This window comes from Hyposmocoma kahamanoa, unplaced genomic scaffold, assembly GCF_003589595.1.
Source record: "Hyposmocoma kahamanoa isolate Upper Pololo Valley unplaced genomic scaffold, ASM358959v1 66, whole genome shotgun sequence".
NCBI classification, from domain to species: Eukaryota; Metazoa; Arthropoda; class Insecta; order Lepidoptera; family Cosmopterigidae; genus Hyposmocoma; species Hyposmocoma kahamanoa.
Genome location: NW_020653854.1, coordinates 11,997,955 through 12,009,638, shown reverse-complemented (window position 1 = coordinate 12,009,638; position 11,684 = coordinate 11,997,955). Strand labels below are relative to the sequence as shown.

The following is an 11,684-nucleotide window of genomic DNA, read 5'->3' as shown; positions in this document are numbered from 1 at the left end:
TGGCTTAGTTGGTATAGCGTCTGGCACGGTATGCAAGAAGACGTCGGAATTTTTTCTGAGTGTGTTTTCTGAATGTTCATTCTTTGTATTAATAATTATAAGATTAAATTATACAAGATATAGGAATAAATGTACAAAATTATTGTTTAAGTGTAAAAATGAGTATGATAAAAAGTGTATGACTGTAATAAAAATATTTAAACAATATGGGAACAAATTCATATATTAATGGGAAATAGAAGACCGAATTTAGATAGCTTCATCTTATCTAATTTTTCTCAGATGGATGTGAGAGATATTTGCAATAATTTCGCCAATGCCTTTATTAATGGAATAGAACAAATAAAACATAATTGTAACAGTAAATGGTTGTGCAGGGATAGTTATGTCAAAAGAGCGGACAGGCAGTAGAGGTGGCAACCCGTGAAAAATCATCAGGTTAAGAAAATCATAAATAATATGAGTTCAAAAAAGTCACCGGGTTGTAATCTGGTGCGTATGTCTGACTTAAAGTTTTCTGTAGATAAAGTATCCCCGGTAATAACAAAGTTGGTTAACTTGTCAGTGAGTAGTCACAGTTTTCCTAGTAAGTTAAAAGAGGCTATAGTGCGTCCTATCTATAAGAAAGGAAATTCTAAAAATTGTGGAAATTATAGGCCAATAGCTATTTTATCCTCTATTGATAAAATTATAGAAAAATGTATAGTTGATCAGCTTGGGATTAATCTGCACAAAAATAATGTTTTAAATAAATGTCTACATGGCTTTCAAAAGGGTAAAAGTACTAACACTTTGTTATCAAATTTTACAGATAAAATAATAACAATTTAGGAGATAAAAAAACCATATTTGCAGTGTTTTTGATTTAAAAAAAGCGTTTGTTACATTACAAACAAATAACTTGTTAAATGCAATGGAAGAGTGTGGGGTTGGTGAGCCACTGAACAAATGGTTCCGTGATTACCTAACATTGCGCTCTTATAGAGTAAAGGTGGGTGATGAGTATAGTGTAGAGAAACAAGTCCAGTGCGGAATCCCACAGGGGTCGGGATGCGGGCCAGTGTGCTATCTGATGCATGTTAACAGTATATGTGGTGTGTTGCAGTATTGTACAGCACATATTTTCGCTGATGACCTGTGTATACTCCGTGCAGGTACTGATCTCGAAGAAATTAGTCGTCTCGTTCAACTAGATGTAGATGCAATTACCAAGTGGAGCCATGACAATGGCATAGTACTAAATGCTGATAAAACAAAATTATTAGTTATACACTCTCCCATTCATTTGATTGTATACACAATAATTTAATTAATTGTAGTTGTAAGCCTATAAAAAGAGTGAAATGTGTCACTTATCTCGGTATGAAAGTTGATGAACACTTTTCTTGGTCTAATCATATTGATTTTATTCATAATAAGCTAAGAATATTGTTGGGAAAATTCTATCATTTAAGTTTTAAAGTAGCAGCCAGCACATTGAAGTGATTATATATGTCATTGGTTGACTCCATATTAAGTTATGCTTTAGATTGTTATGGACTTTCATTTAAATCATACATAGACAGACTTGAGAATATGCAAGTTAGATTTTTGAAACTTTTAGTGAATTGTAAAACAAAAGATAAATGTAATGGAGAATATAATAAATTGTTTAAAATATATAAAATACTGCCAGTTTCCATAAAGCACAAATATCTTGTAGCTGTTAATAACTTTGAAACACAGGAGCGTGGCTCATTATTGTGTCCTGTTAATAATGACTGTAACACGATATCAATGACCTCAAGTAAATATGTAGTACCAAAGGTTAAGAATTATTATGGAGATAGAACCCTAAAAAAACGAATTCCGTACCTACTGAATAGTTTCTCTGAGGTTATTAGACGTGAACATAAAAAAAATAAATTTAAACGTCTTTTATTTCAGCACTTGTTGACTAGTTTAGATTAATTATTAATAGTGTAATAGCGAGATTCATGTTTTGATCCCGCAGTCAAACTGAATAATTCAGTTTTGTGGGACTATGTTCTAGATTAAGAAAATGTTTTTGTAATTAATAAATAAATAATAATAAAATAATAATAAATATTTCAAAGTCACTTTAGAGTAGAGTCTCCGTTACACTCCACGTCGCAGGTGTTTGGGGCTGAGGCCGTCCACCACGCACATACGGTCTCATTCTCTCCAAAAGAAGTGGCATTAGTCATAAAGAAAATGGTAAGGGGTAAATCGCGATCATGACGGCCTCAGCATTGAGCACTTGCAACATGCGGGTTGCCATTTGCTGCGGGTACTTGCTACGTTTTTCATCACAGTTACTTGCCTGACGATCTCATGCTAACAATAGTGGTGCCAATCGTAAAAAACAAGACGCGTGATTCGTCGGATCCATCAAATTATAGGCCAATTTCTTTGGCCATCGTGATTGGAAAAATTGCGGACAGACTGTTTGACGACCACCTGGGTAAGCACCTGAGTTTAAATGATGCACAAATTGGTTTTAGACCAGGTCTGTCGACTGAGCGTGCTATCTTGTGTCTCAAGCACACTGTCCAGTACTATACTGCTAGAAAGACCCCAGTTTACGGGTGCTATCTGGACCTCTCGAGGGCCTTCGACCTGGTTTCATATAATGTATTGTGGGACAAACTTTATAATGAGACCAGTTTGCCGCGAGAAGTAACAGACTTGTTTAGGTATAACTTAAATATTAGGGGAAGTGCTATCTCGGACTGTTATGGATTGGAATGCGGCGTGAGGCAGGGGCTCAGGTACAATGTTTTGAAGAGCGAGCTAATAGTTTTTAAGGCAGGTACTAAATGTTACAATAATATGCAACATGTAATACTTTGTAATATGTTGACCCACATGTTTGCGCGCTGCACAAGACAAGTAAAGATTTTACTTTTTAAAGCTTATTGTCAATCTTTTTACACGTGCAGTCTGTGGGTCGACTATACGCGAAGGACATACAACGGCCTGCGCGTACAATACAACAACGCGTTCCGGGTATGTTCGCGGAGGCGCACACAGAGGGTTTGCATCATGCGCTATAGGTGCGCCACTATGCACTATGCCGTCTGCGCGACAGCCCCAACCACATCCTGAGCGCGTTGTCCGCTCGCTGGGACTCGCCGATGTTCGCTCATTAGATGCGACTGCATACCGCTGTGTGTTTTAATTTATTTTATGTTGCTGTGTATGTATTGTGTAACTAACTTTTAGGCTTAGGCAGTTTGTAATCTTACTAACAATCTATGGACCTGGTTCCGAAATAAATGATTCTTATGATTTTTATTATTATTATAAGTCTAATTTAAAAAAGTTCCACTTACTTGTTGCTATTATTTCTAAAATTGTTGAAAACTTCGGTCATCTTCTCCACACAGCCGCTATGACCAACTTTGCAGGCAAATTCAAGTATTTGCATTCGATTTCTGAGTTGGACTGTACTCTCACTCGCCTTTACTTCGTAGCCTACTTGGTTAATGCCTAAATCTAGCAAGGTTTTGATTTTAGACTGCAAAAAAACAAAATTACAGATTTTGAACCGTGCATGTATATAGATGTACCTAATTGTGGTAAATGCAAGTTAATGTAACTGTCAAACAATCCAGTACTAAAAATGCATACCTACCTATAAGCAATATATTTAAGACGAACCTAACATTATGTAAAAGAAAAAACAAGAAAACTCGCTACGGCAAAAAACCGTTCAAAACCAAAAACAAAGATTTGCAACAAGCACACAGATAAATTCGTGAAGACTGCTGGTTCGTTCCGTTGCTCAGTCGGCAAAGCGTCAGATACGGTACGTTGAAGGCGCTGGTTCGAATCCAGACAGATGGAAGGAATTTTTCGTAGTGTTCGATCTTTGTGTTAATAATTATAACAAAACTCACATCAATACTGTTCACAGTGCTGGTGCCAATGAATCTGTTACGAAGTTTGTTGAGTCCTCGAATGGCCGCCAACCATACAGAATAGTCAGTCTCATCCTTCATAGAATTTAGAGCATCGTTCACGAGTTTAAATTTAACTTTATCAGCGAAAAACAGTGCGAAGAGATCATTAATTATCTGAAAGCGATTTATTATTTCAAATTAATCAATTACAATAATTTTATATTTACCTGAAGTTTCACAGGTGGGTAAAATATTAGGTACAATTAAAATTCCTAAATAAAAAAAATAAAAAATCCTATATCTTTACTGAATATTTAAATGAAGAACATATCTGCCGAGATAAAAGATAAAGAAAGGAAGTACAGGGATTTAAAGAAGAAGGAGAAACAATCTTGAACAAAATTTTGCTGAAAATTATGTTAACAAGTTAGGAGGAACGTGACAATTTTTAAAAATGAAACAATGTTTTCGGTTCTAAAAATGCGTCTGTCAGTCGTGACCATGGGACCTGTGTAGAGTCCCAAACGTTCGTTTATTTGAACAAACAAAAATATACCTAAGAACTTCTAAATATTTATTGTTTACCTTGGCACGGTTGAGTGGCGCAATTTTGTTACGGTCTTCTCCATTTAAAGCGCTGATGATGTGAGTCCATGTCATATCATCATAATTTACCCGATACAGACCTGTAATAGGATGAAAATATATAATAATTATTATTTGTAATACAGATACATAACTATATAAAAATAGAAGTAATAGTTGTACCTGATTCTTGAATATTAAAAATCACCCAATTATGTTTCAAGTCTGGAATAACAAAGGAATAAGTCTTATCTGCCATTACTAAATCCGGTTTGGTGATAGTAAAATTTGGTGATAGCCCTGTTGTATATGTTATAGGAATTTTATACGTTTCATTAGAGCTATTCGCAGGATTAGTGTAGAACCGTTCCTGGAACAAAATACATATTTTCAATATACTGTAATCAATTGTGAAACCGACACTATGTCGGTTTCACGGACATATTTTACACAAATGAATTCCAAAACATATTTTACACAAATGAATTGCATAGTAACATCATCATTGCGTATTCCTTGTGGTTATTCGTAACTCTTTTAAATATAATTTGTACCCTTCATAATAATAATCGAATAAGTATGAGATTATACGAGAACAAAATAAACTTGATAGAAAAGGTAGTTTATGTACCTGTGTTAATGTAACATTTCCATTATTGTAATCTACGCTCACATGCAGGAGAGGGTGACCTGATTGCTCAATCCATGACTTCATGATTTCAGTAATGGTGAATTTAGGATATTCCACTAAAGCATTAGTTTTATTTACACCCTGTTCCAGCGCAGTGTACATGTCATCTGGATATCCAGAAGAGAATTTTCTGTGGAACGAGAAATGAAATTTAGATACTACTTACTTGGTACTTGGTGTAACGGGCTGGTGTCCGCAACTCGACGCCAAGGCGCCTATTTTGCATGTGATGTAGATACTAAATTAAATAAATTTCACAAGTTTCTCCTTCTTCTTTCAATCACTGTCAAATTTTGATATTTAAAAAAAATAATGCCAAACCAACCGATCGACGCCGATCGTCGTCAGTTGTTTTGGCAAAGGGAGACCTGGTGTCTCATAATACAGGGTTTACCTAGTTTAAGCACCAGTCTTCCACAATAAAAAGTATACACTGTATTTTATGTACTAAATATAAGTTTAACTGTGGAAGAGAATAAATTCAATTCATTATTAAATCGACGAATATCGATCGATCAAACAACAAAGTGTCGATCGTTGATGAATCGGATTGTGAATTTAGTCTTTTATGTAGTGGGCTCTCCAGAAGCTTTTAAAATATGTACAAAAGAACCTAGATAGATCGTCAATCTTTCCATAATTCATTTACAAATTAAGCAGATCGATTTAATATATTAGGAACTGTAGAAGTAAAGCTTAGTTGGCCGGACTTACCTTGTATCTAAATAGGTTTGTAGTCCAATTTTAAATCCATCATCTCCAAGCAAATGATGCATCATTCTGATAACACTGCCTGCTTTCTGGTAAGTTATAGTGCCAAAGTGGCCACTTATTTCGGCGGGGGAATTAACATCGACGTTGTTGATTGGTGCAGCTTTTCCATTATCATCGGCTTCGTATGCAGAATATACGGAACCTGTGACGAGAATATCTGCTGAACCCACGTCGGGTTCAACCTAAAATATGCAAAGAATTATAAATATGACCTGTGGGACATAGTAACATTTAGCCTAGCATGTAAAACATATTCAGCAACAATTATACTTAAATGGAACATTTTTACCCAAATTTAAATGCAATACTTACGACAGCTGTAATATAGTCCTGGAAGTAGTTAGCGAAGCCCTCATTCAGCCAAGCGTTACTCCACCAAAAACATGTCACTAAGTTACCAAACCACATATGCGTTGTTTCGTGAGCTATGATTTGCGCTGCTCGATATTTGTAATAAGGAGTCGATTCTTCTGGGTCGTACAGTAGCGACGCCTCTCTGAAAAAGTGAAACGTTTTTACTAAATGAAAATTAAATTATTTAGGTAACAGTAAGAAAAACCAACAATTCTCAAACGATGTTGCTCTCAAATGTTCCTTAAGTTGCTTAAGTGGAAATGAATGTTGATTTAAGAGGCATTACTTCTTAATAAGAAGAAAATCATTTATTATAACCTTAATGCAAAAAGGAAAACCACATGCATGAATTACACGAACCTGTATTTAATCAAACCCCAATTCTCCATAGCCCCTGCTCGGAAATCGGGCAAAGCAATATGATCTAGTTTTAAATGTTCGTTAGTCGAGTAGTAGTCAATTCCGAAATAGTTACTCAGCTCATTTACAACTTTGAAACCAAAATCGTAGGCATAATGAGTCTGGTTTATAGCTTCAGGCCTAGACCAGACACCAAATTCTTTGGTACCATTGGTGTTATGACCACCAACTTCGAATTCGGATACTAGGAACGCAACCAAGTACGTAGACATGGTAGGAGTTTCGTAGAATTGATCTCTCTTGTAACCGTTGCTTCTAGAAAAGAAAGAAAGTTTACAATTTCGAAAATCACATCGCCATCATCAGCCCATTTTATATATCCTACTGCTGAGCACAGGCAAGAGGCCATGGTCCGCCCCCCAGGCCCAATGTGGGTTGGAACTTTACACGTTTTGCCGAGGGTTATGAATCTTCTTCGAGGTGCAGGTTTCATCACGATGTTTTTCTTCACTAAAAAGCTCACGGTATATTTAAAACTAAATCTCGCACATAAATTCTGAAACTCAAAGGTGTGAGTGCGAGCCCAGATTAGCCTCTGCTTGAGAGACGTTAGGTGAAACCATTAGGCTGTCATGGTTCGAAAACCACACAAAAATAAGAAAAAAAAAAAACAAATTTCAATAAAGAACTTTTATATTTAGTGATGACGGCAGTTATTTAGTACTTTTTATCTTAAAAAATGTCATCATAAGGGTATTGAGAGATTCATAGAATACTAATCAATTGTAGTAGGAATAGAGCTCATTGTGAAAGAGTTCGTCCAGGGAAGTTCTGCCACCTTACCTGTTTCTGCCGCCAAGCAGTAATGTGAGCATTATTGCGTTCCAGTTTTGAACGGAGCTGGTGAGATTACAGGCACGTGGGATTTGTCAACTTATATCCCAGAGCGGCAGGCGCAGAGTGGTAGCACCCCTCAGATCTTTGCAATGAGTGGCACTGCAACTGTTACGGGCAGGCGTGTCGCTTACCATCAGGCGCACTACTTGTTCGTCCCGTCACTTGATATTATAAAAAAAATCTTACAAATTCGTCGTGGATTCCAACTGGGTATTGGCAAGCGATGCTTTATAATTTTCAGGGCGGTCAATAGTAAGTGTGAAGCGAGCCTTTAATCCAGGCTCGTCGAAGCATGGGAACACTTTCCTTGCGTGAGTTGGCTGCATTTGCGTCGCACCCAGCCATCTAGAAGTAGTAAATGTAACGTTGATAAGAAAATTGTGATTGTCGTATTAAATTGGGCAAATTGCACAATATTTGGTTTGCCTGATCTTTTGAAACAGTGCTGCAATAAAGTAATTACCTAGAATAATGATAATGATTAGTGTTTAAAGTGTAAACACTTATCTATCCACTTGCTAGGAGAGTAGTAGTCGACACTTAAGTGTGTTACTCATCAGGAAAAATCGTTCGATTGTATTGGAGTCGAGTCAGCGACTGTTGCCTCAACGTGGCTACAACGAGGCATCAATTGCTGGTTCGAGCCCAGTCGGATGGTAGGAATTTTTCTTTGTGTTTCTTCGATTTTTGTATCAATAATAACGTAAAACCAGAGAAGCATTTTCACAAAAAAATAGATGAATATTATGGTAGTACACTATCATGATAGTCAATAAAAATATAATATTTAGTGATATATTGACAGCTTCCTTGGCCTAATGCTGGGACTACAATAAGGTTTAATGGAATTTATCATCGTATTAGAGACTAAAGCTAACTTAGCTTAGTTTCGTTCGCGGTGTGGCCTGCGCTTATGACTATAAAAATAGTCTTTGTTAATATGATAATTAATGCCATTCAACTTCATTGTGCCCGTAGCGTTACAGTTTGTACTGTGGATGCTAAATAAAGAGGTTCCGAGTTTGATTTCCGGTAGGACCAATTTGGGAAAATGAATTTTTTTAAATTGGTTTCTATGTTCTAGATAGAGTTCGCGACGAATTCCGCTGCTCTGGTACTCAAAGTACAGGACAATCCCAAGTTTGAGATTGGGAAATTGGTGTTGTAATAATGTGCCAGACAACCGTGTGGCACATTATTACAACAACAACAACAGCAACAATAACAACGCACGTGCCCCATGGACACACATATAGACAACCACAAATTACACCCAAACTCACAAGTGAAATGTATGTAGGCCTTATAAATACTTCCCCGGCCCAGGAATCGAACCCAGGATCTCTGCGTCCGTAACCGTTCGGCCACGCAGACAGGTATTACATTATATTATTGATTATTGTCAGTACGTACACACATCCTACGATAGGGTCTTTTACCTTATTTAAGTAAGCCTTTTTCGTAACTGGTTACGGAAAGAACAAAACTGCGTCCGATTTCGTAACTGGACTTTTGAATATAGATTAATTAGTCCTTGTTAATTAATAACTGGTTACTAAACAGCGAAGGAAAAATCTTCTTTCGTAATTAGTTATGAAAAACAGTTATGTAGATGGACCAAAGGACACACCATATCATAATTATCTCCCACAGGGTTAGGCAGAGACCATGAATCTCCACACACTACGCTTCTGAGAAACCTCTATCGTCTCCTCCACTTCACATGTATATAAAATTTTGCACTATTATATAATTCATTTTGCTGTAAATATCATAATTTCCTTCCTGAGCTATTTAACATCGTCATTTTCTTAAATAAGCATCATTATCAACTTTATCGTATAAGTAACATTTTCCACTATTGTGTTATGAAACTTTTTTACCACTTGACGATGAATAAACAAACCTTTTATCTTAGTACTTTTAGTGGAGTATTTCACAATGTGCGCTATCTCTCTATCTATCTGCATTTGAAGTACATTGAGACAGTTGTACTATAAAATTATCATGTTCTACCACTGTCAAGAACTTCATCGTTTAAGATTTATTCTAATAAACATAATATTCGTGACTGGATCGTAGAATGTAACTCCAGATTTATTATATTTTATACGTATATGTACTACCTATACATTCCTTGAACAAACTAATTCAAGACATCTGTTTTCATTACATTAAAGCATCAATCTTTTTTGACATTGATATTAAATTGCCATATTTTTCATAGAGTTTTTCTTATACATGAAATATAATAATTATAAACCTTTAACAATGGAGTTAGACATTCTTTTGATTATATACAACATTTCCAGAAAATTCTGATTGAAATAAAAGTTACTTTCGAAAAAAAAAGTTAATTCAGAAAAACTAACTTTTCTATCTGTCTCGGGTCTGGGTGTTTGTGGTACCGTCGTTTTTTCCGATTTCCATAACACAAGTACTTTAGTTACTTACTTTGGCAGAGCAACGTATGTGACGTCTAATATAATGTTCAGTTCTAATTACTAATATAAAATTTACTTCAATTTAAAGTAACCCTTTAATACTAAAATGAAACTATTTTGTCGCCTCATCTCGTTATGTATCTTTGAAACTAAAGTTTCAAAAGATGTATAGTGGTAGATATAATATATGTATGTTAATGTAGCGTAACAAATATATAAATACGTACATGTAAGTGCGTATGTTTGTGTTATTAAAATGTTACGTGAAAAAAAGGCATAAAAAAATATTGCTTACTTTTTGTCGCCATTCTCGGCGATGTAGTAGTTCCTGTAGAAACCGTTGAGATCATCTCTGATTGGTCCACGATATGTAATGTTCAGAGTATATTCTGTGCCAGGTTGCAAACTTGTTTGCAAGTTGATTAACGCGAAGGTGTATTGCGTATCAAATGAAAGGGGATCTGTTGCATTTAGCTGTATGTTTGTTATACCACCTGTGATTGTGATATTTGAAGCTGTATAAGTCAAATCTTCGGAGTGTAACTTGATCTGATTAGTAACGGTGCTTGTGGTAAATTTTATAGAGACTTCTCCGTCGAAGGTGAAAGCATAACTGTTACCAGTATTGAAATATGGAGTAATTGTAAGAGCGTATGATGCTGGTACAATTGGCGTATTCAGCCTATAATTTGTATCGGTTACAGCATTTGCTGTTAGAGCTAATGTCAACAGGAGAAGTAGGTGCTGCATGACTGGAAAAATAACGCGAAGATTTATTTATTAGAAAATCGTTTTGTTAAATGCCATAAATAGTAATTATTTAGGAGTTCTAATCGCTTATCTACTGAGGTAATGAAGTTATGATATAAGCTATAGCTATATTAAAAAGTACTTTATTACTCAGTACTTGTGAAAGTGTTCGTCCAATGAAGTACTACTACTTTAATTATTTCTACCGCAAAGCTGAAATGTGAGCGTTTCGAGTTTGAAGGGTAAGGTGTACTGGTGAAATAACAGGCACATGGAACTTTTCAACTTATGTCTCAGGGTGACAAGCGCAGTAGAAGTGCCCCTTAGATCTTTGCTAATTAAAGCTCTGCAGCACTGCCACTGTTGTGCACAGGTGTGTCGTGCAGGCGCATGACTTGTTCGTCCCGTCACTTGATGTCATAAAAAAGAAAACATTCTCAGGAAACCTTCACGAATCTGCAAAGCAATTTAATGATGTGTAAAGTTCGCAAATCGCATTGGACTGCGCGGGAACTACAGCTCAGGCCCTCTCATTGCGAGAGGAGGCCTGTGCCCAGCAGTGGGACTATACACAGGCTAACAATTTATTTTTAATTATGACCTCATTGGGTGTTGAACTCCGCGCGCTAGATGCGAATATCTCGTGTTTGATTCTTGATGGGATAAATTCAACAATCGAACTTTTCTAGATCGGTTTTAATCTGGGGATTAAATATATATGATATCGTAAGTGTGGTATTCATAGTCCTGGGAAATTCCTAGATTGAGATCTAGGTACAATTAATGTGACTAGCATATTATGTAATTAAAAGAAACATTCTAAAAATAAAGTAATAAATCACCAAATGATTGAATCACAAAAGTAATAGATTATATATAGGGGTTAAAGTATGAAATTGCCGTTTTATTGCAATAGGTTCTTTG

General features: G+C 35.9%; 1 protein-coding gene across 3 annotated transcripts in view; it reads right to left on the bottom strand.

Moving 5' to 3' along the window:
- The window catches only part of LOC113231800 (membrane alanyl aminopeptidase-like), a 24,656-nt gene that overhangs the window by 12,392 nt on the left and 580 nt on the right, over positions 1–11,684 (bottom strand). Inside the window, exons 1-11 of one of the 3 annotated variants that reach the window (XM_026466334.1) lie at positions 11,362–11,431; positions 10,306–10,762; positions 7,753–7,911; positions 6,670–6,984; positions 6,268–6,451; positions 5,896–6,137; positions 5,122–5,311; positions 4,674–4,860; positions 4,491–4,591; positions 3,903–4,079; positions 3,336–3,520 (exon numbers count right to left, since the gene is read on the bottom strand). In XM_026466334.1, coding sequence (XP_026322119.1) covers positions 3,336–3,520; positions 3,903–4,079; positions 4,491–4,591; positions 4,674–4,860; positions 5,122–5,311; positions 5,896–6,137; positions 6,268–6,451; positions 6,670–6,984; positions 7,753–7,911; positions 10,306–10,760 — 2,195 coding nt within the window. In that variant the 5' untranslated portion in view covers positions 10,761–10,762; positions 11,362–11,431. Of the gene's footprint in view, positions 1–3,335; positions 3,521–3,902; positions 4,080–4,490; positions 4,592–4,673; positions 4,861–5,121; positions 5,312–5,895; positions 6,138–6,267; positions 6,452–6,669; positions 6,985–7,752; positions 7,912–10,305; positions 10,763–10,906; positions 11,047–11,361; positions 11,432–11,684 lie in introns of those variants that run through there. The other 2 variants (XM_026466331.1, XM_026466332.1) reach the window with 2 other exon arrangements.